Below are 24,416 nucleotides of genomic sequence, written 5' to 3' on the forward strand. Positions count from 1 at the left end.
CCTCTCAAACATCGTTATATCTCATTCGCATGCCAACCATGGCAGTTACAGACCATCCAATCACTCCTTTGTCTTTCTTACGGCGGATTCACCGGAATCGAATATGCACGACTTTACAAAGGATCGTTTCATCATCTCATTATGCTTTTAGCATTTGACAAATTGACGAGACGGGTACCCTTGGAACGAGACTCGTAATGTCGCTGATCCCAAGGAATCTCATGCGTGACAAGGGGAACATAATCCAGATCGATTCTCATATCCCAACTGGAGAGATGGCGTTTCATCTGCAAAGCGTGGGACGTGAGGGGTGTGAGATCGCTGAGTAGATTCAAATTCTGTAGTATCTTTTGCATGGAGGATCCAATGTCACTGTTGCTGTTCCTGTTCTGACACTTTCAAACATTCACATATACTCATACTCCATACACATAGACGAACCCTGCTTAGTTGACATCTCAAGGATTACCCAACTCTCTCGCTCTTCCCTCAGCCATCATACACGATAAGGGACCGAGCGATCTGAAGATTACACACAACACACTAGAACAAACAAACACAACTCCTCAAAATACACTAGTCACCCAATTAACGCTCCTCGACTACCATCAGTGGCGTGAACAAACCCACAAATCCGGAAGAAAACTACACCTGTTGATCGAAACTCACCGTTTGATTCATCCAATACCATCACGCTTGACCTGATCCCCTCACCAGCTGGCCTGTGTAGCTTACCATTGCCTTTCACTCGTTATCCCTCAGGCATCCTCGGTCTTCCACTTTTATACCATTTCATCAGACCAGATCTCACGTTGTCGCTACCTTTCATCTTCGTATGATACATAATTTATAGGCAAAAGGTGAATGGTGAACAGGATGGCCCATTCAGCAACTCGCCAAGTATTCCGACGTGATCAATCGACTTCCAATTCTGCATCCTCATCCTCATCCTCAAGCAGCGCGTTCTTCATCTCAGATACGTAAGTTTTGCTCCTCTCGGATATAGCAGTTGAACATCCTTGACGATCTTGTTTGCTGTTAGATCTCCACTATTCTCTTATGGTTCTTCGAGCGGTGCAAGCAGTTCTTCACCCTGGACAGCAGGCTATGCACAACAGTCAGATGGGTACGACGAAACCCTCCATCTCACCTCTAGTTCCAACTCCATCATCTCATTCAACATCACTGGTAAGTTCCACTTCGATCTGATCTCAGCACTTGGACAAAAGAATGTCCAAATCACAAAATCCCATCGACATAGGCTGACAGTCATTATCCTTCTCATAGCTTTATCACTCACCCTGCTAGTACCGGCATTTGACAACTGTCAAGCTACCATCTCTATCAATTCCTCTTCACCCATCACAGCATGTTCCAAAGCCGTTTCATCGTCTTCATCCGAAGTGATCCCTTTCACGTTGTACAATCTTCCCCTGGGTGCACATAACGTCGTATGGGACTCTGGGACGGTACCAAATGGTCAACAAGTCATATTCTGGGGTATAGACGGTGTCAGACCACCGGAAGCAGCAGGTCATTCCAATGTCACCATTGATGACGCCTTCAACCCCATAGAGAACGTAAATGTCGGCATCAGATATGAAGGGGATTGGACACATTTAAATCCTAATGCTCATTCGGACGCTCTGAGCGAGTCGAGCAAGTTGGATGGCGATTTCAATAAGACGTTGGCTATCACTCAGGGAAAAGGATCGGCAGTCACTTTCTTCGGATCAGGTGAGTTGATAGTGATATCCAAATTGGCAATATGTGCTGAGGTTTATCATTTACAGGATCCTCGGTGTATGTATATGGAAAGGTCGGACCTGATTATGGATCTGCTTCTATATCACTCAATGGGCAGGTAGTCGCGCCATCACTCAATCTGACAGTGAGTGATGAGCTCGGTAACGCATGACCAGCTCATACACTGACATTTCCTGTCTTGTACATTAGTCTCCGTGGCAAATGCCCTATGAATTACTATGGTTCCAAACTGGATTGGACAGTTCCCAAGCTAATCAAGTGACGATGACCAACTTGGGAACCAAGAAGATGGCAGTAGATTTCGTGGTGCTTACTACCGATTCAACCACATTAGACCAATTGTACGTGAACTTGTCATCACCATAAGCTTCGTTCCGACCGAGCTGACTGGTATCGCGTCGTGATATAGGGTCGTTGGTGAGGCGGATTTCCTCTCGAGCTTGAAAGGCAAGATAATCCTTGGTATCGCTATCCCCTTGACTATCATCATACTTCTTTCTCTACTTACAATCTGGATCTTCCGCAAACGTCGTTCCACACGCATAAGAAGAAACTCGCGCGAATCGACACATACTCTTCGTCCAAGTACCAACGGTAACGGATCGCCCAATCACCCAGGCGAGAAACCAGCTGGTACCGCTTCTAGTCGGTCCGTAGCGTCTTTCGACGACGTGTTTGTCTCGTACGATGAGGCCTTACAGCAGCGTTTGAGCGAGAGATGGAGATCACCCATTAGTCCAAGTAATACCAATTCGACTGGTACTGGAAGAACCCCCAGATCACCTGAAACCGCCCTTGGTACGAATACGAGTGGTTTGGCAAGTGTTCCTGAAAATATGATCTCATCTCCTGAGAGAGTAAGATCATTATTGGGATCACAATATGCAGCTACCAATCCACCTGATTCAAGACGAGGTACGGCCTTACCAGCATATACACCAGAGGGATCATATGTCACTCAATTTACACCTGTCACTACCGGCAACGATTCGACACGTGGTCATTCGCCTATAACAGCATACGAGACACTAACAGGAACGACGATGACTCCTACTTCGAATGACAACATCGGCGCTGAGACGTTGACTAATGCAAATACCACTCCCGCTACCAATACTTCTACTTCTACTCCGCCTCAAAGATTCCCTACAGCAAGCGAAGAGAAGGCCGCTCAATTAGCTTTATTCAAGACATTCGAAAATGATATTAATTCTTCTTCTTCTTCTCCTCCACAACCAAATACGTTTGGACCTGGACCTGGACCTTCTGGAGTTGCCCATTCTCCCGAGAGAGATAACAACAACAGGATATCTAATACACCAAGTGATATATTATCTATATTCGGTACTGCTCCAGGATCAGAAGGTAGATTATCAACTTTAACAGATTGGACAGCTACCACGCCGAATCATCAATCAACTTTCTTACCTCGTCCAGGATCAGAGTTGGATAATTACCCATTACCATTACCAATTATCAATTCGACTCCACCTTTGAAGATTACTGCTTCTCCTGGATCAAACAGGATTCCATTACCCTCTACTTCCAATCCACCGGTTAGACCAAAAGTAGATATGACTTTCCTTAACAGCCCTAACAACAACAATGCAGCTCGAAATCAAGGATCGGGATCGGGATCGAAACATCCATTCTTAATTTCACCTGCACAAATCCACACGAACACCAAATCATCGTCATCGAACCTACCATCTTCATCATATACCAATATACCCATTACACCCCGTCAAACTTCGACTACAGGCAACGGCAGTGCGAGTGATTATTCACAATCGACAGGGACAACACAAAAGCACAGGAGGAATCAATCGACCGCATCTGCCTGGACGGAACGGTCGGCAGCTAGACCCGATTCGGATATTATACCATTTGAGAATCTCTTGAGTGGTTTGCAAAGGGCTCCGACCAGGGATTGATCTGGTCGAAAATAAGGGAAAGGGGGATGATTTGCAGAGTGGTAGGTATATAGAAGAGTTGGAGATAGTCAAATTACATTCATTATTTACATTATTAAACCATACTATATAAAGTAACTTAAAACTTGGACCTTCACTGTCATTCCTTGTCCGTTGACCAGCCTTATCTTCTTACTCAACTCAATACAACACAATACATACCCATTTCATTTAGAATAAAAGCAATATCATACATCTGTTTTTCCTTAATATATAGTTGGGTAATTACCATGCATCTTATCTTGCAAATAGAAGAGAATGCTTGTTGCAGTACCTTAACATGGTGCATATCATTATCCTTTCGATCTAGATCGCAACACTCTATGACTGGGTTCCATCCCAAATGAAGTACTTCCTCCGTCACTCCGATTATCTGGAATCTTCTCCTCATTTCCTGTCCCATCACTAATGGACTGTTCTTCCACCTGTAACTTTTCGCCCGTGGAATTATCATCATTCCTACTGCTACCTCTCCCTTTTCTCTTCCAAGCTATAAACTCCTTGATCAACCCTAATAGCAACGGTACGGCAATAGGAGCGAAGAGCGGAGTATACACAGCAAACTTGTGTTCGTCGGGCTATATTACCAACATCACAAACAGAGAGTCAGCAATTGGGTCAACGGGCAAGGAAGAAGAAGAGCAGGTATATGTGGCTGAACGATTGAAAAACAACATATGCTAATGATCACTTACGAAATACAATAAACCCATCATTGAGGGATCGAAGAAAGCTTTATTGGCTAGGTTGACCGAATCTCTAGACAAGATGAAGTTTTCCAAGGGTGATTTCGCAGACGAGATCTATATCAATATCAAAAAAAAATCCGGTATCAGCTATCCACCTAAACCAACCAAATAATATCTACCATATCTCAGAAGAGATGAAAGGTACAATTGATTTCACTCAAATCTCGAGTCATCTCACACACGATCGGACTGTGACTGCAACTGAAACTCACACTTTCTAATCTCTCTACAGCACCTGACACATCATCCCTTACGTTCTTCCCAACTTTCATCTCTTTGATCTTATCGACCAACCTCTTGATCCCAATTAACGTTTTCTTACTTTCTTCGAAATTCTCTTTCAGTCTACTTTCCAATACCTGGTGTATCTGCCATGAACTAATCGGCTGCCAAAGGTGCGAACGGGGAAGAAGAGGCGAAGACGAGGGAGGTAAGTGGATTTTACCTGGATCGTATAATTCTGGTATAGCCAACAGAGAGTATAGATGTTGGGTGAATAGATGGAAGGAGCTTGTCAAGGCTGAAGAAGGTAAATGGTATGTTTCACCTGAGGAGGAAGGTTGGGTGGACGGTGGGTTGAGGAGGTAGACTGAACCGAATTGAGGTAAGAGGAATGAATGGGGTGAGTCTGAAAGATATCTCATCAGTCAGTGTATACTCCCATATGCTGAGCGAGGAAGGAAGGCTACCACTGTAGTCTGAGTAGAAATAAAGCTCACCTTGACCAACTAATTTCATAGGACGATGTTTCTCCTTCGGAACGTACAATAAAAACCTCAATACAGGATTATTCGTACTTCCAGAATCTACAATCCCATAACGTTCGTCAGTTGAGATAGTCCAGCTGTTGAACCGGTCATCACATCATCAGCAACTCACCTAGAGACCATCGTTCCGAATTGACAAACACCTTCATGTCTTCATCACCTACTAACCAAGCCTGTGAATTATCTTCTTGAATCAATTCTTTAGCTACTTCTTCTGCTTCCTCGTCGCCTTCTCGCACAGCTTCTAATGCTGCTTCTATCTGTGGGTCCCCAATCGCAGGGGCATCGCTGAGAGTAGGATCGAACGTTAGAGGAGCATGATATAAAATTTGAGATTCGATCGTAAAGTTGAATATGTCCTTTAATGGTTCCAGGTGAGGTATGAAATGTTCTACAAACTCATCATTTAGACAAATTGTATGAAACCGTTACCGAAACACGAAGGAGTCTGGGATTTGTGTACACACCTTGAATGGCATCGTCTATCTCCCAACTTCTCACATAGCTACCTTCCGTAGAATCTTCATTGAGCAGTACGAAGCTGAGCGTGATATTAGGTGAATATTTCAGTGCTCTGAGTGGTATAGTAGGCGGATCAGGAGGGTAGAGTGATAAGATTGAGTTTATCATCGCGATCTTATAATGTACTGAACCGAACCAACCCAAATCTGATTAATCACTCCCCGACGAGGTGAGAGAAGGAGAACATACATTTCAAATTCCTATCACTTATCTGATCAGGATGAACGGGGATGACCAAAGTACCAGGCTTGATCCCACTGGTCATCAAACCTTTTTCGGGTGGTTGGACATATGGTTCCAATGGCCAGGAGGTATTGGCATGTTGAAATCTGCGTATGTGAACTCTGAAAGGAGTCGGATTTCCTATATGACCAAAATCAGACCAGAGATCAGATGAGAAATCAAAAGTTCCGGATATATTTCTATATGAGAAGCATAGGAGTTGGAATCGAATGGGTTTTACTCACTCGGATCATCCTCACCTTCATAAATGAAATCCCAATTCCTCTTTTTCTGAGGTCTTTTCCTCTCGTATATCACGTCTACACCATCCGTCACTACCTTGCCTAACGATTGACATATCACTTTATTCTCGAATACCGGTCTACCAGGAGCAGATTTCGGATACGCATCTTCGTCTGCTGTGAACAAGATTTTACCTCTGTAAGAGGGTATCTACATGAATCTCCATTAGCCCACAAAAACAATCACGACAACTCATGTGGGAGTATGGCTGTAGTCTGGACTCACACTGAGATTCGCCAATGCATCTATCCGCGATACTGGTAATGGCAGACGTTCGATCGATGTAGTGTACCACCAGAATGGGATTGCCAATAGGAACAATAGTGGAAAAGAGAGGGTGATGAGAAGACGACGTTTGTTAGAAGGATTGATGATGGCCGTCACCTCTGCTGGAGTAGGCTTGGTCGTACTTGTAACTAGTTGACTGGAAGGTTCATCGGGACGCTGTGGATCCGATGTGGACATCTTGGATGACCATTGATAGATATGTAGATGAGACTACAGCAGTGACTTGAATGTTGATTTTGACTTTGCTTGTACGCGACGTGGATGTGGACGTCGGGGGCTCCGGACTATGTGATATGATGGTCGATTCTCTTGGCCTCATTGGAAGATGTTATCCACAAGGTATGCTTTGGTGTGGCCATACATGCATGCCGATAGATTTCCTTCTCGTGCTGGATCTCAGAGTTAGAGAAATGATTTATGCATGAGATGGTAGTGTGAGATCAGCCATGATTACGACTTGGTGGGTGGATGATTCATGATTTCCTGCCTCCACCTGTAAGATCCACCGCAATCAACCACCATCAGATTGTATCATCTTCTCGATCTTCTTTTCAGACCGCCTGGAAAGATCTTGTATGAGATCAACGCCCTTCGCTGGTCCTCTAAGGTTCGCTCGACTGGACTACGATGGAAGAAGACAAAGCAATTCCCAGTCCAGCTTCTAAAGCTTTCATCAATCATCTAGCGAAATACGCTTATTCCTCCAACTCCACCTCCACCTCTCCCAGTAAACTCGCTGGACCATCTAGATTGGTCTCACCGTCGAAGGCGAAAAGACCGGTGGTGGAGATACCTACGTCACCAAGGAAGAGAAGGAGCCTACCCTCGACACCTGTCAGACAGAAAGGACGAAGATCGATAGAGGGCAAGGAAGAAAGTGAAAGTGAATATGAAGAACCCGCCATAACGCCCATAAAGAAGAAGCGGGGACGAGCCTCGGACGAGGTTGGGACAGCTGGAGTGAAAGGCAAAGGCAAAGCAAAGAAACCTAGAGGATATGCACCGCCAGAATTGTATGAGCACTTGAGACCTGTCAATGATCTATTGAGGGATGATTTGGATAGTGAGCATTTTCCTGTAATGACGTTTTGATCAATGAGAGAAGTTTGTGCTGATAGGCACGTTGATCATCGAACAGTCGTGTTCTGTGGAATAAAGTGAGTGAAGCTTCCTGCGAGATAAAGCTGCCAGATCGAATGGAGACTGATATGGCCATCCATCTACTTAGTCCAGGTCCGTTCGCAAATCACGAAATCTCTCTTGACGCTTGACTGACATGAGATAATAATCTATATCAACCCAGGAAAGAAGTCTTCTACTATGGGACATCATTTTTCACACCCAACCAATAAGTTCTGGGTAAGCCAGCTTCCTCATTGCTCGATACTGCAAGGGTTCAAGTCAGCTGATTTAACTATGTTGCCTGCAGAGATCGCTACATCAATCAGGTGAATATACATCTTACAATTCGTTGTGGTAGCCATATCAACCACTACCTGAAGTATTTATCTAACTTTTCCTTTATCACACCTGATTCAACATAGGTCTGACACCTAGGCTACTCAATCCAACGGAGGATCACCTTATGCCTGAATATGGATATGGACTAGTATGTACGGTTTTCTCCCTGATATGCTTTCATGCTTGTTTTCGCTGATGACATGCTTATTAGACTAATCTTGTCGACCGACCAACCTCCGAGGTAAGTGAAAAGCAACATTTTCATCTCGGCCCTTCAGGGACTTACGATCATCGTATCTTAGCAATCTGAACTCTCAACTTTGGAAATGCGTCTAAACGTATATAACCTTACAGCCAAATTCCTCAAATATAAACCCAAAATAGTCTGTTTTGTGGGTAAGAAGATATGGGATGTCTATGAGAGCGTAATCAAGAAGACTGCTATCCGGTCTATCTGTCAGAAGATGAAATCAGAAAAGGGATTAGGGACTCGAGCCCAAGTGAAGGTCGAAGAAGAGGATTTGATATCGAGTGACATAAATAAGATAACATCCTCTCGACGAGTAAAGCTGGAGTCAACGGACGATCCAGATCAGGATTCCTCTCTTTCGCCTGCTCCTGAACCAGAAGCAACAGTGAAAGTTGAAGAGCCAGGTTCCGAAAGACTAGTGAAGATCGAGACAGATGAATTGAACGACTCGATACATTCCGCATCAATATCTGGGAAATTCCCCAAGAGACGGATGTCCAAGATAATTGTAGAAGCATTCGACGCTACCAAACCACGTATATTCAGATTACCCCATCATTCGATCGGGAACGAAGATGAGGTGGAAGGGTACACTTATTTCTGGGTGGTCCCGAATACATCAGGATTGGAGAGAACTCAGGTGAGCTTGCACATACCAAAGTGAGAGGTTGCGACGGTACTGATCATATCAATGCTTCGAACAAACAAGTTACCTGAACAAATCATCAATTTCACCGCTCTCAAGACGTTCCTCGGAAGAATCAAATCCCAAGCCGAATTGCAACAAGGCGATTGGATAGATATCGATCCTGCTGGGGTGGAATATACTGTCGAGGAAATGAAAAGAGTCGCTCTGAGTAAGAAAGCATGAGACATTCAAGGTAATCCCCACATAGTCTGGGTTAGTAGAATCAGGTTGGATATAGTCAATTACAACAATAGAAACAGAAACTCTTGTCTGCATCCTGCTCTTTGTATATGTATATAATACGATACAATGCATTTATTTATCATCAATATAATCACATGCAACCTGACAGGGTTTGTATACGCCGTAACGCAATTAGCAGTGAAAATCAGAAATCAAGTATAACTGATTTAACATTAATCGATGATCTCCTCTTCATCACTCTCTTCGCCATCCCCTTGTTCACCTTCCTTCATTCCCCACGAACTACCATTCTTTCTCTCCACGAACAAAACTCCCCCGGCATTCTTGATGATCTTCCAGAATTCTTCGCCATTCACTGTAGTAGGTTCGATCTCTTTCCTAGGGAAAGAAGTAATGATATCGAATTCCCAATTGATATTCTCCAACTTATCATCTTCGAATCCTTTTGGAGGTTGATCAACTACCTGGTCGTCGTCATCATCGACTAAAAGCGTTTCGATAAAGACGAACAAGTCCAAAGTTGAATTGGAAACTTTGAAATTCTTTATATGTCTTTCAGAAGATAATGGTGTCCTTATAGCTACTTTCACTGTACCATCCCCAGCGGAGGCAGACAAAATAGAAGGCAACAAATGCCTTTTAGCGTATTTTCTCCATATCTTTTGGTTCTCTTTATATTTCGCTTTGTCTTCTTTTTCACGTTGAATCCTTTGTAGTTTTATTTTCTCCAATTCCTCTTTCTGTTTTTGTAATTCCATCTTTTCCCTATCCCTTCTTTCGGCCTCTTTGAATGCCCTATCTTGCTCTGCACGAAGATGTCTGGCTTCTTCTAATGTTAATCTCTCCCTCTTGAGTCGATTGAGGAACGGTGTCACTCTCGGTAAGATTGTGGTGGTCAATGTTTGAAGGATATTGGATGTGCTGGTGGTGGTTGAAGGAGAGCCGCTCAGGGAAGTAAGGATGGTAAGTTTGGGTGTAGAGGAGTTAGGGACTGGTAAGAGAGACAGGAAGGTCAAAGAGGGGTAGGTAGTGAGAAGGAGGGTTTGGGCGACTATGAGAAGATATACACTCTATTAGCAATACGTTTCGTGATCATCGTCGAGTCGTTACTGGATCAGAACGAAAGTGGGGATAGAAGCATGTGTGTCACTCACCCTGATATCCCTCTCTACTACTTAGATCCGCACCCCAGACTGCTATATCCTTCTCTTTCAAAGTTCTCACAAACTCTTCATCGGTCAATACGTCCTTCTTAAACTCCTCGTCATTCTCATGTTCGCCGCTAACGATCACTACCAAGCCTAATTTGCCTTCCTTCCTGAGATGTTGGACGAATTCCCTGTATGGACCGATGTAGAAGTCGGGTAGATTACCTTGAGAAGACGAGCATCGAGTGTATGTCTCCAGGTCTCTGATGAACCTTAGACTCGTCGTCGTGGGATCTTGAGCTGGTCTGAGGTTGCCCGAAGATGAGGAAGAAGGTTGAGAGGGTGGGAGAAGGAAGGAAGGGAGTCGAGGTAATAATGATAATGGTACGAAGGTACGAACTGATCAAGTGAGATAACAAATAAGGACCAGACCTCTACACGGGATATTCCGACTAAAGAGGAAGAAGACTTCACTTACTTATGAAATACCATATACCACCTACTATACCCCAAACGATAGATACAGGCCAAATGACTAGACCCCATAAGCCCAACCCTACACCGGACGTACCGGGTCCGCCGGGAGATCTGGGTGATCTCTGAGACCCAGACAGTCGCCTCGTACCCACTGGCTGCCTAGGTAAAAGCGGATGATCTTCCACTTCCAATCTCGATGTTATCGGTCTAGAGCCTGATCCGCTAAGAGAGGAACGGGTGGAAGATGAAGTGGCGTCGTTGGGTACATCGGCTGCTGAGCTGCCAAGTGAGAATATCTGTTCGACCGTTGCCTATAACGGAGAAATGAGTAAGTCATGAAGAAAGACAAGGACAGACGATATACTCACCTGCACATTCCATCCGTTTTCTCTTAACAACCTCTCGTCTCTTTCCTTTTGCGCCGGCGTGGAGGAAGCGGTCACTGCTAGGAGCTGCTGAAGAGCATCTTGCTGTGATGAGCTCAATGACATGATGGGGTCCAGCTGATACTGTTAGTGATCCACGATACGATATGCGATGGTGAATATATACATCCACTGTAGTAACCTTAGTAGGTTGTGGATGTGATGACGAGTACGAGTACTGAGGTACCAGGTGGACGTGTCGAAGCGGTCTACCCCGCATTACAGCATCCGCCCCGTCACCGAAACCCTATCGTCTCAAAGGATGTGTATATGCCACATCCTGGACTAGATACTATCCCGCATGTATCTCTGCAGGTGATGAATGCATGTGACGAGTACATCTTTCAAAATCAATCCAGGCGGCATTGAATGATCTCCTGACGGAAGCGCTAGAATTCCTTCATACCTTGGTAGCACTGTTATCCGCTGCCTCTGCAGGGTAAGCTTGGGCGATACTTGATGTTCCCGTCAGCTTAGATCCAAGATGCTTGGTGAAAGCCGGATGAAATTGATGATTGAAGACTAAAGTAGAGTATTGGTAATTGGTAATTCCAATATAGAGCATGATTGTGTGTTAGCATCCTCGATTAAGATGACACATCTCATCGAGTAGAACCGAACTCACTTCTCTTCAATGCATTTGCAGCTGTTCGACTGGAGCCAGTAGTATACTTAGCTTGAACTTCCGTATACCTCATTTTCGGTATCTGATGCTTATCTTTCTCTGTGCACTCTTCACAGTCTTTGGTCCTGAAATGACAACTGTTGTTGTGCATGAAGGATCCTGTATTCATCGAGCTTCCTCTGGTTACATGATCGAAATGAAATTCATTGTCTACAGCGACCGATTGGGTGCCAGCTGTGGGACAGTCAGGGCATTTACAAATGTCGGTCATTGATAACGGAAGCTTGCCATGACTGCAGTGCCACAGAGTACACTCATCGTGAGCTTTTATGCGATTACCATGTTACACGATGATAAGCCGACTCACAACTTTTTGTATTCTGGTCGCCACAAAATTCCATGTAGATGTGTAGTGTCGTTAGTAGCTTGTTGCGAAACAAAGGATCCCTCATCTCCTTACACGTAGAGCGCCTACCGATGACATCGTGCTCCGATCTGGACTTACGAATGGCCTTGTGCAACATTCTTGATACACAAAGGCAAGGAGAAAGGAGGCCTATTCCTGCCACAGCTGATATCTGCAAATTCGTCATTTGAAAGGAACAATCATCTCTGATATGCTATATCACTTTCAGGTCGATGACCATACCAACTCATCAAACTATTCTCCTCCTACCACGGTCTGCTGGTATAATTCAGTCTTCCTATCTCCTAACTTCATGTACCTTTTCATCTCCCGAGGGACATCCCTCCTCCCAATTGTCCAAGATCGGCTCAGTCTCCAACTTGCGTCGCACATCTAGATGATAAAGCATGTGTGTCTTAAATTGAACGAGGGATTGCATGACTGATTGATTCTCACTCACCGGCAACTTTACTCTGTATTTCACCTGTAGCGTCCTGAGTACCACTCATTTCCGATTTTAGATGAGAATAAAACATCTCTTTCACTAACGATTATTCTCCGGAATTCAGCTGTTGAGGACTTGGCAATCAACATTAATGGCGAAAACTCACATTCTGTCCTTGGAATCCATGATCTCCGTTGTTGCGATGGTCTTGATGAGCTATCTCCTGGTATTTTTCTCATAAATTCAGTGAGCTCGACCCTTCTTAGAGATAATCGATGAGAATCATATCCGATCGGAATCGAGGTGGTATTACCCCTACCTTGTTCGATCATCCTACAGTTATCTGTATATTCATGTATTCGAGTTACATCCTTGTGGTCGGAAGTACCATGTGATTTATTTTGACATTTCAGTGATGGGTCCAAAGTGATAGTCAAAGCTGAATCGGATGGCTCGCAGATTGATGAATGGTGGAATTGCCCTAAAGCAATTATCGACCTGATGGTTGAAGTAACATAGAATTAGTTCAATTGTCCTTCCAGTTCAGCATTTCACTTATGGACACCTAGTGCTATGGGAATGAGGTCTATGTACTGTCCAGAAGGGCTCACCCTCCTCTCTCTCTTGCTCCCTTACGATACGATTCCGATCCTCGCATCGAGTATCCAATATTAGTCTTGCTGCTCATCTGTGACATTGTGTTTGGACTATGGGTCGATTCTGGAAATTCGTAGCAGGAGAAGAACGGGATGATAGGATTTACCGTACCGTATGAAAACATCACGAGATACAGTATGTTACTACTTATCTAAAGCCACTCTAGCATCAAGGACCGAGAAATCAAGTGGACATCCATTCATAGCTTGTTGACAAGGGAGAGCTCATAACGATGGGTTCTTGCAGTCCGGCCACAAGATCTTGGACTATTTGAGCTGACCTCTGGAGCTTTGCACGAGCGACTTCATTGGAATTCGGCTCGAAAAACCTGATGAGACGATACTGTATGTCCCGAAAGCTATCGATTTGCATTCGCATTTTGCATCTACCAAAACCCTCCCAAAGCAGCTATATCACTAGCAACAGTGACAGCATCCGTACCAATCTGTCTCATCATTTCCTTCTGTCTATTCAACGGCTGAAGTGCGAAGTGAGATAGGAGTGTACCATCTAAGATACCTTTTGATAATGGTTTGGGTAAGAGGTCATTTTGGACGGTTCTGCGAGTTCATCAGGGCGTAGAAGTCAACTTGCTGAACTCCACACAAATAGATAGAAAGGTGTTTTCTCGTTCTAGAGACTTTTTATGGATATGCGGTGAAAATGTGTACTCACCTGAAAGCCTTGGGGTTCAATCCAGCTACATGCTGAGCATTCCTGACCAATTGATCCGACACCAGCTGTAATCGCTTAAATCGCGCCGGCTTGACGGATACCAATGTCGTCAAAGCTCCATCTGCTGTGGCTATAATGTCAAGCATCCAATTTCAGTTTATGCTTTCTATAACATGGCTCTAGCATACAACCCCTGAGGTTACACTTACCATAAATGATCTGCGTCTGCGGTGCATACTCCTCTTCAGCAGTCTTACGTCTAGCGATGACCTTGGAAGTAGTCACAGGAGCACCCGTATGATATTCTGTTCTGAGCAATACCCTTTCTCCATTCAGCGAATCGGGATCTAACAAAATCGAAAGTCAGCTAATCAGTCAGAGTGAAAAGAGGCGATTACAGTCAGCTCACCAGTAGGATCGAAATCTAGCATTCTCATATTCCCCTCTCTATCGTTCGAGATGAATGTTAACTGTCCCTCATGGACAAGGAAATCAGTCACGACAGGTGAGACAGGCTGCAGGTCTTTACTGATCGTCGTGAGTTTATATGGGTCCTCCTGTGAAGTAAACAGAAGATCGGTCAACTGCCGGTGCGTAGGAACAGGGTCGATGGACAATTGACTTACCTGTAACGATACAAACCAGAAACTCTTATACAGATCACTGACCAGTATAAAGTTCTTGAAAACTTTGATACTGGTAGCGTAGATCTGTACATCTAAAAAGGCGAGACCCATGAGTTGCTGATCATCGTCGAAACCTTTCACGTATATCTACCCAAACCCAGCATGGTACGCATGAGCCATTAGCCAATTCCCACCACCGTATAACGTGTCAGATGTGGACATCCGACTCACCTTCGGACCATTCGAGTTCAGCAGATAACCATTAATGTGACTTATTGCCGATACTGGATTTCTAGCTGGATCTTTCGCCCTCAACTTCAAGATCCAACCTGATCCAGCGGCTTTACCAGCTTTCCCGACGGTTTCCACAATTTCGAATATGTAAGTCTGATTATAAAAGCCGCAGACATCAACATATATCCTTCAATGAGGAAGGTCCGGGGAATGATCAACTCACATTACCTCTTGTAGCTCTATCTTCACCAAAATTGAATCCAGTTCCAACAGCTATGAAATCCCTGAAGCCACCGTCTCCACCAGGAGATTCGAGAGTGACGCTTTCGAGACAAAGCACTTCCTCGTTCTGGTCAAAATCGTATCCATCGATGACTCGCCATGGGTCAGAGCCCTGTGAAAAAAGCTCCAGAGTGGATCGTTGATTGGTAGGAGGTATGAGATTTTCACCTGTAGACAATATCTCTTACGTCAGTCACGCGGTATTGTAAGAATCACTGTTGGAAGGAAACCTTCACCCACCTTCAGGACCTATCTGTATCTCACCCTCTTCATCATACGCTTGGAAAGGTACTGTTATACTTGCAGCACCAACGTACTGAGCGGAAGTAGGATCAAATGCAATGGATGTATACACTCTATCCATATCATACCGATCACATGGAATCGCGAAGTCCGTATTCAAGGTAGGTGGGAGATAACAAATGAAAGAGCCCTACAAATTGTCCATCGGATGTCAGCTTGTAATTCTATTATCAACCAAATTCAGAAGCATAAACTCACATCTTCGATCCTAATGAAGTATTCACCTTTCCCACCCAGATGAGTAGTCTTACCAAAAGACATTGCAGCTTGTTTCAACGCATATGTTCTCAGCGGATGGGCATCACTCGATACAATCCAATGAGGCTTCTCTCCCGTAATAAAAGCACCGGTTATACCCTCAATTTCGTTGAATGGTATGATCGTATAAGGCAATTTGGTTGATCCACCTGAGATAGGTAATAGTTGAGTGTGTACTTTGCGGAATCTGACAGCCAATGAACGTCGAGTTTGACTCGACGAATCTACCGTGAATCTAGGTTGAGCTTCATATGCATTCAATCGTCCGGATTGATGCAGTGCCTGCATTAAATCGGTGAACCGTAAGCTTGATCGGTCGCGCGTTCTACATGAATAGATCACAAACGCTTACCAATAGATGAGGTCGGACATTTCCCTTACCAACGGGACAAAAGACCATTTGCTTGACCTCGTCCTCTATCTCTTCGTCCTTCAACACTCCATCGACTAAATCATCGGTGAAAGTGGGCGCAGATGATCCCAAGCCATCAGACTGAAGCACTATCTTCAGGTCAGGCAGTGAGCGTATCTGTAGTTCCCCTCTATCGGTCAGGAGGGACAACCACTGTGTACCCTTAGAAGCATTCATGGCGGTTTCCATACTTGGAGCGTCGACTGAAATTGCTGGTTCTTGCTCTTGAAGTCGCTTGATCTGTTGTTGGGTCAATTGCATTCGTGATTGTTGACCTTGTTTGATAGCATTTGATCGAGATGTCGAAGCTTGTCCATTGACCTGGTTGGCATCTGCTGCATTGAGTGTTTCGATTGTTTGACCGTCTATTCTACCAATCTGTTCAGGATTGGCTTTGTTCGACAATGCAAAAATCTACAAGTACCAAGTTAGTTTTGGAGCGTAAATGTCGCCAACAGTAAGCTTACTCGTGTAGCATTCCGTTCCGTGCTGAATAACATTGTTGTACGTTCTGAATCCGGTATATCCTTGAACTTTTGGGCTGAAGGTCGATCAATCGGAAGGAACCACACCGCTTCTGAGGACGATAACTCATTGAATCGACGTCGTTTGGTGATGGGGATACCACGCTAGGGTAAATCACGTTTATGAGTATATGAGCTGGCGGTGAAGAATAATATCGCTTACTCTGAATACATTCAAAGTAGATTTCTTGCTTCCACCACTTATCGCCACGAGCTGAGGATATGTCCGAGTCTGATCACATTCTATATCAGCTGAGACATATAGATGATGAAGACTGGCGCATCCTACCCCTTGATCCGTCGCTGCTATCCCAAACTCGATATCCATGATCTTGCCTACACCTTCCAGTACGTCATAGGTGGATACGGATATCTTAGCAGGTCCAGTGTTCTCTTTCTGATGACCATTCGCTAGCCCAGCATTCGAAGGATCGTTCATATCGCCGTAGAGGTCTGAGTGAAGTGTGTATCGGCGTCAGAATGTATTAGCCAATGAATGGATAGGACCGTCAGATGGACTGATCACATACCTTCATCCCAATCAACGTCCATATCATCTTTCACTTCCTCTTTCTTCACGCTCTGATCGCCATTCAACAAAACTTCTCTATCCTCATTGATCTTACCCAAGAGGGAATCACCTTCTGCACTACCAACAAACAACGCTTTATCGCCCGCTATGACCACACTCGAGGGCGGCGGGACCGTACTCGACGATTCATCAATTTTAATCTGTCCAACATTCCTGCCATCCATCTCGAATCTAACTTGGTGTGTATCACCATTCTGCAAGATCAACAACATATCTCTTTCATTCACGAACAAGCATTTAGATCCTTCCAGTGATAGTTTCCTAGATTCAGATTGGTGATCTGATTTGAGGGCTGTCGCGTAGCTCCACCATGCATTCACCGACGTACCGACCACACGTCCCGATTGGTCGATATGTACTAGACCTGTCGAAGTTACTAATATCACACCTCCAAGTTGAGCCGGACACGCTACGAGATATAGCGAATCACTAGGTAGTCCGGTTACCGATGTGAGCAGAGGGTAAGTTCCACCGGAACTGAGATCGATAGTACGAATTTCGAGACAGAAGTTATCTTTGATGGATTGATACCTTCCTGACCAGGTATGTAATGGAGAGTAGAGGAGGGCAAGCGTAGGCGAGTGGAATCCTGGAAGGAACAGGAGATCTTGCAAGTTTTTGAGTTTCGGCGAGACATCGGAGAGGGATAAGACAAACGAAGGGGAGTACGGAACGTCACTGGGGTACAAGTTTTAATTAAGTATAAAAGATTATATCACTTAGATCTAGAGTGAATGGCATCTCGGATGAAATCCTTTCGTGGAGTTTACTTACCGAGCATACCCTTCTATCAAGTCCAATTCCGACTGTTCTTGCAAGACCGGCAGTACCGCCAGACTATCTTCTGGCAGACTAAGAACTGCCAATCTAGATAGGGGGTCCGTCCTTAACATCGGCACGTAAGTCTGTAAATCCCCTGATATCATCTGAGAGCATCTTTCGTAAGTGTGCAAGGAAACTGTTGATATTGAGCCTCTTGACCATTCGAGGAGGGCCATCTGATATGAGACAGAGGATAACGTCAGTGATGTTCCGTGGGGGAAAGATTGAGCAGGTTTCGAAAACTATGATAAGATTTGTCTTAACTTACCTTGGCATGTTCGAACGATACCAACAACCTATCCAACCCATCTACACTGCTTTCTATCGTTCTCAAAGCAGATAACCCAGTTATAGTCCCATTCAGCTCATACTGAGCTAACAAGTGTAATTTCCTTCGTGTTTCCAATTTAACGGGATCTCTCTACGATCATACCACGCAATAAACAATGTCAAAATCAGCATGATCGATCCCCATGGTCCTACCATAAAGACGTCTGAAGGTGTAAGAAAGGATAAGATAGGATAGGGTAGAGGATGGAATGAGGGTTATAAACGACGTACCTTTGAATGACCATCATCGAAGAATCCATCACCCAGCCTCTCTTCACCTTCTTCCATCTCCTCGTCCCCTTCCGCATTGCCATTTTGTATTTGTTCTATATTCGGGTATTGCTGGAATTCTCTGATTTCGAATACCCTCAAGTTCTCTCCTCCAGCTACGATCAGATTCCCTATCACCTTGGCATCTGGTACGGTGTCGTTGACCGGTTTGGGCAGAGGGTAGATCGTAGATGGGGTGAAGTTCGATAGGAACAACGAATGGTGGATTGAAGAAGGGGGAAGGAGGGTTTGGTGGAATGCGTGCATTTTGAGCTAGCCGATCACACTCCCGGACAGGATGAGAATAATGCAGTGTCCAGGTCAGGAACACGACGAGTTGATCACAGCGGTAACCCTCTGATTGCGTGATCTCTGGGTTTGGCGAGCTTGATACACAGACTGAGGTAGAAAGATGTTATGTATCTACGCAGAGACACTTGCTTGTTCAGAGAGTGTTATTTCGTTCGAGATCCCAAATAGTAGGAGGGTTAACTAACCGAAAGTTAGTTACAGCGGCCACAAATTACGTAACACAAAAAGATCCAGTAGTATCGGGTTATCAAGCTGCAAAAGCGAATCATGCATGCATCGAGTACTATGGGAGATGTATGCAAGACGGAAAAGGCGAGTACAACAGTGATAGGGAATCTATGTAGGTATACAACCGATAAGAATCTTATTCTACTTTGTACATGTGTATTTCCAATGTTTCCTATTTCTTCTGAGAACCTACTGAGACCATCTTCATACCACCTCTTTTCGCCTCTACCCCAGATCCTGAACCATCGAACGTTCGTTTCCTCGTACTATTCGAGAATTTTGCGAGAACGAGAATGGACTGCTATTCGGTAATGTTGATCGAGCAAGAGGCTTTAATGATTGAGAGGTAGCAGGCGATGATAGTGGTCTTACACCCATAGAATTCGATTTGACAGATTGCATTTTGAAAGGGTTTCTGTCTCTCTGTGATTGAGGTGTCTGCCACAAGCCATTGATAGGTGATGATGATACCAATATTGGAGGTTGACTTGATATCTGCTTCAGAGGTGTCGACCTAAACGGATTCGATGGTGTAGCTTGTGAGTTCGATATCTGACTTGAAGTGACAGTCGACATGGTAGTGCCCAGTAACTCTCCGACTAAATTCGTAGCTTTCACCTTCTGACTAAACGAGGTTTTAGCGAGCCCAAATCCAAATCCAACGTTCTTAACTTGTTGAGATATATCACTAGAACCAGCGTTCAAAGTCCATGTTAATTTGTCCCAATTATCATTGACCATCCTAACTAACATCAGACGTTTGTCATCTTTGGATGATTTATCAATTAACACCTGTTCACCTTTTGTACCCATTACAAACGATTTTGATCTTTCCGCCTCACCCTTTTTCCCTCTTCCTTTATATATCTTGGGTTTCGGTTTGATCTCATCTTTATCTTTGGTTTTCCATTGATATCGCGCTTCTCTCCATTCTTTCTCTTCCTTGTTTTTCTGTCTGGTAGATTTCCTTTTCTCAACCGTGCTCATATTTGCGTATCTATCTAATTCACTCTCTTTGCCCTCCATCTCAATGGCGATTTTCCTCCTTTTCCTAAAATCCTCCACTTCGTCCGCGACCCTACTGACGCTCGTTCCGTATATCTGTCCAACACCATTTCCTCTGTATACAGTCTTTTGAGCTGGATCCCATTCATTCTTCCATGCCTCCCTGGAGGGTGTATGGGTGGACGATTCGGGTAGATATCTATCTTCGATAGGTCGGAATGAAGGGATGATGTTTAATGATATATGGGATTTGTCGCTCGATGTATTATCGGGTAATTTGATTAGGGTCAAACATAATTTGTCTATTATTTCTGAAGACGTATAGCTCCTATAGAACAGATCTAATAGTCCTTCCGTACATGGTTGAAAATCTGGATTGTAGCCTTGAAAGATATTCTGACAAGTACGATTAAATATGTCGATGGCGGAGGTGGTACATGACGTATCTCGTATGTCTACGATGCATTTCAACTGATCAGCGATATGTTTCTCTCGGAACACATGATGATATGGCATTCATAGGGAATGGAGGTATTCGATAGACTCACCTAGCATAACCAATCCAGGATACCTAGCGAAACTCTTCATCGACCTATCACTAACACCTCTACATCCACCCAGACTCCAATTCCTCAATCTCCATAACCCTCTTCCTGACTCGTCACCCTTATCTCCCGGTAATTCCAGGGACGAAGTCAAGAGTTTGATACCTGTATCGGTAATCTTACAAGCTTTCATCCACAATCCAGTCAAGTTCGTACAGTATTTCAACGACTGTATATTCTGATCAGTCACCACACCGTCCATACCATCTAATGTCAATGTCGTTAGGAGCGATACAGTCGAATGTGGGTTTAGTGTTTTATATAGTGTTGGTAATTCCACTAAGGGATGTTGGGGGTATTTCGATAAGTCGTTGGGTGTAAGATATTGTAGCATTGAATCTTGTGGTAAAGCCAGTTCAAAATTATCTGTCGATTGTGGATCTAACAACGCTGATAGACACCATATGGTACCTTCATCGGGATTCCTACTTGTATACCCCCTTTCAAAAATGTCCTCATATACTCTATCATTCCTTATCCTACTGATGATCCTCTGAATGATCACCTTGGGAATAGGCTGAAATTGGTCGATAATGTATAGATGAAGATTCTTGGATATAACCGAGAGGCAAGATGATCGTAAAGATGGGATCTGACCTCCGATCGATAATGATTTACATGCTGATGGGTTGGTCTGGGACAGAGGTAAGGGGACGAGATGCCATACTGGCTTGGTTACGACAGTTCTATTGGATCGTGATGGTCATGAGCATATGATCGAGTAAGGGATTATTGAGCAGTGGGATGTATACTCACCTGATTACTGCATCTGTCTTCTCAGCCCCGATGCCGGTCTTGACGAAATCATCCATGATATGTCTGATAACTGTTGCTGCTGCAATACTGGCTACAACGGTACAACCCACGATTGAGAATGGAGGTGAAAGTGATGTTCTGATGTTCTACGCACTGAGAGACGCGACTGTCCTTGAAACGCGCTAAAAGGGGAGAACTGGACTAGATCACGTGACCTGTGACCCCCAAGAACAGAAGTGTCAACCAAGGACAATGCACAGCGCTAACTGCTTGCAGGCAGCACCTTAATAGCCTTCCCAGCAGTGACGGGCTGAATGTCCTGGACCGGGGTAGGCATTTACTTGCCTCAATAACATTACCGTAGCCATCACTTCATGGGATTAAAGTTTCGGTATCTAGTGAGAAATGCCACCATCGATTTTATAAATAACCTAGAGCGGATGGTTCTGAGTGAGGGCATCGGAGTCCTGCAAGAGAGAAAGCAAAGAACCCCATCTCAGTGGTTGATGGCAAGGCAACGATCTCAGATTGGCGATGTGATGAGATCTTTGAGACAGTGATACCTGATCAATGCTTTATGAGATATTGTACCTACTCATCATTTGTAATGCCTGCCGCAGTTCATCAATCCTCTGACACGGCATACTTGCATTGTCAACCGGCATGATGGATACAGCCTTCGGCGGTAGAAAAGACATACTCGAAGGCTATAGGAGACCACCTCCCCCCACCCCTCTTCGCCTCCCAATTGTTTTTATCTTCGGACATGGACCTCAGGTACATAAGGTGTTTCGGCGCCTCATGTTGCCCAAGATACAAGATCTCAATGCGGGGCTGGATAAATATACTACTAATTACAGGGAAATTTGACCCAAAGGCACCTACCTCTTCCAGGTAATCTTCGAGAAATCCGACATACTCTATAGTAGTGATCTTGAGCAATTGCACATGATTTACTGTAGCTAGAACGCGTTGAACGAGAGCTGGAAGATCACCGGCGCCGGAACGGAACTGATCGACATGGCATGTCTCAGGTAGGACCTGTACTCGTACCTTTTTAACGGACATGCAATGTTTCGTAAGGACCTACATAACGACACGGATTTGCATGTGTACTCAAGGAAATAGTGTCGAATCCGAAGAGACAATCCAAATAGCAGTATGTCACGACGGTATTTGTATTTAAGCTTGATAACGAGAGATCTCTTGGCATTTTCTATTTTCTTACTACATTCCGCAATGTTTGACCTTGTGTCTTGTTCATCGTTCCTGGAACCGATTGCAGATCTTTTGGCGTTCCCCCTATATTTTCTACTTCCAGAGACGCGTTCGAGAGATCGACACGGATCATCTGGACAAGCCACAATGCTTGGTGGAAATGTCGGATATATTTTGGGTGACCATCTCAATGAGGAAACCATATTGTACCTTGAGGTCTTTTGTTGCATATATGTTAGGGAATGGCGGAAATCTACATTCCCCCTCCTTTCTTCTCGACAGCGCTAAACAAACGCTCTACCACATATTCTATCCACCGACCAGACAGAACCAATCCACCCTTTACCTATCTCGACATCATGCAATTGACCGCTACGTTCATCCTTCTCGCTTCTCTCGCGACTTCGGGATTCGCCAAGATAGCCGCTAGATCAGGTGACTTCGCTGTCACTATCAATGGCAAGACCTACAACCCTGACGCGGGGAAGAGTGCCAGACCCGATAAACTCTCTGCTTGTACGGGCTTGATACAAGTCAGAGGTGCACATGTAGGGTACGATATCGATTGTGCTACGCTCGAAGTCAAAGATTATACTCTCACTGGAGCTCCTGATGCTCAACGTGAGTCTTCTTTTCCCACCAACTAGACCCGAGCCGTTCTTTAGTCACTAGACTATAGGCTAAATATGAGATGACATGAGCAGGTATGGTGACTCGACCAACTATCGTTTTCTCTTCCAAAACACCAGTATTATCCCCTGCACAATTGAAGGGAACCACAATTACAGATTTTGATCTTCGAGATGACGGCTTCAACATCATCTTCAAGACTGGTGCCGGGAAATTCAAAATCCAATCTAAAGATGGTGCACAAGGTGGTATCTTTCAGATGGAAACTGAATTCGCCAATAACGTAGATTTCGTACATACCCTGGGACCTGAGTTGTTCTACTTTAAAAATGCTGTAACGGGTAAAATCAACTTTAGTAACGGTGTAGTGAGTTTTCAAACCCATTTGCTCTACCCTCTCCTTCTTCTCTTACGATTCGACAACAGCAACCAACATCCAGTATTTAGAAAAGTTCGTGGCGCTGACACTTGATTTTTGGGGTGTTTTAGTCTTCCGATTCGACTCATAAGATGTTATTAGGTAAAGACTCCCCTCAAGTCGCCACAAAGACCTACCAAGATGGTCGAACCACCAAATGGAGTGTCGCTCCCGGTGGTCGATTAGGTGGTGTACTAGGAGAAGACTCTACCGAGCTGGGAGCGGGTGCTTCCAACTGTACTTCAGATTGTCAAGCTCAAAATAGGATAAACGGATCCATCCCTCCTACTCAGGATCCCGTTGACCCACAACCTCTTCCTGGAGCCAAGCGGGGCGTCCGAGATGTTATTTACAGAGATGATTAGATCATCTATCTTGAATACACAATGTATAAATGTACTGCTTATGGTATTCCTGGGATTCATAGCAAAGCAATTCTATCATGCATCGATGTTCTGTGATGTTGATTGGCAGTTGCATGTACACCCAATTACGTAAGACTTGTCTCGGTGTGACGTCACTTGCAGTTACTTACTGTC

At 44.4% G+C, this 24,416-nt stretch overlaps 9 protein-coding genes across 9 annotated transcripts; 4 read left to right on the forward strand and 5 right to left on the reverse strand.

Annotated features, from left to right (window-relative positions):
• Nucleotides 1-876: 876 nt before the first annotated feature.
• On the forward strand, nucleotides 877-3,701 carry V865_004908 (uncharacterized protein; the record flags this gene model as incomplete). Its single annotated transcript, XM_066228683.1, has 6 exons — nucleotides 877-980; nucleotides 1,043-1,188; nucleotides 1,288-1,737; nucleotides 1,794-1,891; nucleotides 1,957-2,108; nucleotides 2,177-3,701. 6 exons carry the CDS (start codon nucleotides 877-879, stop codon nucleotides 3,699-3,701), a joined length of 2,475 nt encoding a protein of 824 aa, XP_066084780.1.
• A 332-nt stretch (nucleotides 3,702-4,033) lies between these two features.
• Nucleotides 4,034-6,768, reverse strand: V865_004909 (uncharacterized protein; the record flags this gene model as incomplete). The annotated part of the gene is made up of 9 exons (XM_066228684.1): nucleotides 4,034-4,318; nucleotides 4,436-4,543; nucleotides 4,702-5,117; nucleotides 5,209-5,295; nucleotides 5,369-5,647; nucleotides 5,724-5,903; nucleotides 5,968-6,141; nucleotides 6,246-6,453; nucleotides 6,529-6,768. The coding sequence occupies 9 exons, from the start codon at nucleotides 6,766-6,768 to the stop codon at nucleotides 4,034-4,036; spliced, it is 1,977 nt and encodes a 658-aa protein (XP_066084781.1).
• Nucleotides 6,769-7,218: 450 nt separating this feature from the next.
• On the forward strand, nucleotides 7,219-7,752 carry V865_004910 (uncharacterized protein; the record flags this gene model as incomplete). Its single annotated transcript, XM_066228685.1, has 2 exons — nucleotides 7,219-7,654; nucleotides 7,730-7,752. The coding sequence occupies 2 exons, from the start codon at nucleotides 7,219-7,221 to the stop codon at nucleotides 7,750-7,752; spliced, it is 459 nt and encodes a 152-aa protein (XP_066084782.1).
• A 35-nt stretch (nucleotides 7,753-7,787) lies between these two features.
• Nucleotides 7,788-9,173, forward strand: V865_004911 (uncharacterized protein; the record flags this gene model as incomplete). Its single annotated transcript, XM_066228686.1, has 7 exons — nucleotides 7,788-7,824; nucleotides 7,895-7,950; nucleotides 8,021-8,039; nucleotides 8,136-8,200; nucleotides 8,264-8,293; nucleotides 8,355-8,942; nucleotides 9,012-9,173. The coding sequence occupies 7 exons, from the start codon at nucleotides 7,788-7,790 to the stop codon at nucleotides 9,171-9,173; spliced, it is 957 nt and encodes a 318-aa protein (XP_066084783.1).
• A 233-nt stretch (nucleotides 9,174-9,406) lies between these two features.
• On the reverse strand, nucleotides 9,407-11,310 carry V865_004912 (uncharacterized protein; the record flags this gene model as incomplete). The annotated part of the gene is made up of 4 exons (XM_066228687.1): nucleotides 9,407-10,245; nucleotides 10,349-10,741; nucleotides 10,821-11,130; nucleotides 11,188-11,310. 4 exons carry the CDS (start codon nucleotides 11,308-11,310, stop codon nucleotides 9,407-9,409), a joined length of 1,665 nt encoding a protein of 554 aa, XP_066084784.1.
• A 1,263-nt stretch (nucleotides 11,311-12,573) lies between these two features.
• On the reverse strand, nucleotides 12,574-13,417 carry V865_004913 (uncharacterized protein; the record flags this gene model as incomplete). Its single annotated transcript, XM_066228688.1, has 4 exons — nucleotides 12,574-12,668; nucleotides 12,736-12,819; nucleotides 12,887-13,218; nucleotides 13,332-13,417. 4 exons carry the CDS (start codon nucleotides 13,415-13,417, stop codon nucleotides 12,574-12,576), a joined length of 597 nt encoding a protein of 198 aa, XP_066084785.1.
• Nucleotides 13,418-13,762: 345 nt separating this feature from the next.
• Nucleotides 13,763-18,972, reverse strand: V865_004914 (protein CFT1; the record flags this gene model as incomplete). The annotated part of the gene is made up of 17 exons (XM_066228689.1): nucleotides 13,763-13,937; nucleotides 14,053-14,182; nucleotides 14,262-14,399; nucleotides 14,462-14,609; nucleotides 14,679-14,825; nucleotides 14,910-15,065; nucleotides 15,136-15,362; nucleotides 15,435-15,627; nucleotides 15,696-16,037; nucleotides 16,108-16,581; nucleotides 16,635-16,796; nucleotides 16,855-16,923; nucleotides 16,981-17,144; nucleotides 17,222-17,961; nucleotides 18,058-18,281; nucleotides 18,374-18,526; nucleotides 18,667-18,972. 17 exons carry the CDS (start codon nucleotides 18,970-18,972, stop codon nucleotides 13,763-13,765), a joined length of 3,948 nt encoding a protein of 1,315 aa, XP_066084786.1.
• A 445-nt stretch (nucleotides 18,973-19,417) lies between these two features.
• Nucleotides 19,418-21,667, reverse strand: V865_004915 (uncharacterized protein; the record flags this gene model as incomplete). The annotated part of the gene is made up of 4 exons (XM_066228690.1): nucleotides 19,418-19,546; nucleotides 19,618-20,705; nucleotides 20,799-21,541; nucleotides 21,612-21,667. The coding sequence occupies 4 exons, from the start codon at nucleotides 21,665-21,667 to the stop codon at nucleotides 19,418-19,420; spliced, it is 2,016 nt and encodes a 671-aa protein (XP_066084787.1).
• Nucleotides 21,668-23,188: 1,521 nt separating this feature from the next.
• V865_004916 (uncharacterized protein) lies at nucleotides 23,189-24,242 on the forward strand (the record flags this gene model as incomplete). The annotated part of the gene is made up of 3 exons (XM_066228691.1): nucleotides 23,189-23,450; nucleotides 23,534-23,826; nucleotides 23,949-24,242. 3 exons carry the CDS (start codon nucleotides 23,189-23,191, stop codon nucleotides 24,240-24,242), a joined length of 849 nt encoding a protein of 282 aa, XP_066084788.1.
• Between the last annotated feature and the right edge of the window lie 174 nt (nucleotides 24,243-24,416).

This window comes from Kwoniella europaea, chromosome 1 (assembly GCF_036810445.1).
Source record: "Kwoniella europaea PYCC6329 chromosome 1, complete sequence".
In the NCBI taxonomy this organism is placed as follows: Eukaryota; Fungi; Basidiomycota; class Tremellomycetes; order Tremellales; family Cryptococcaceae; genus Kwoniella; species Kwoniella europaea.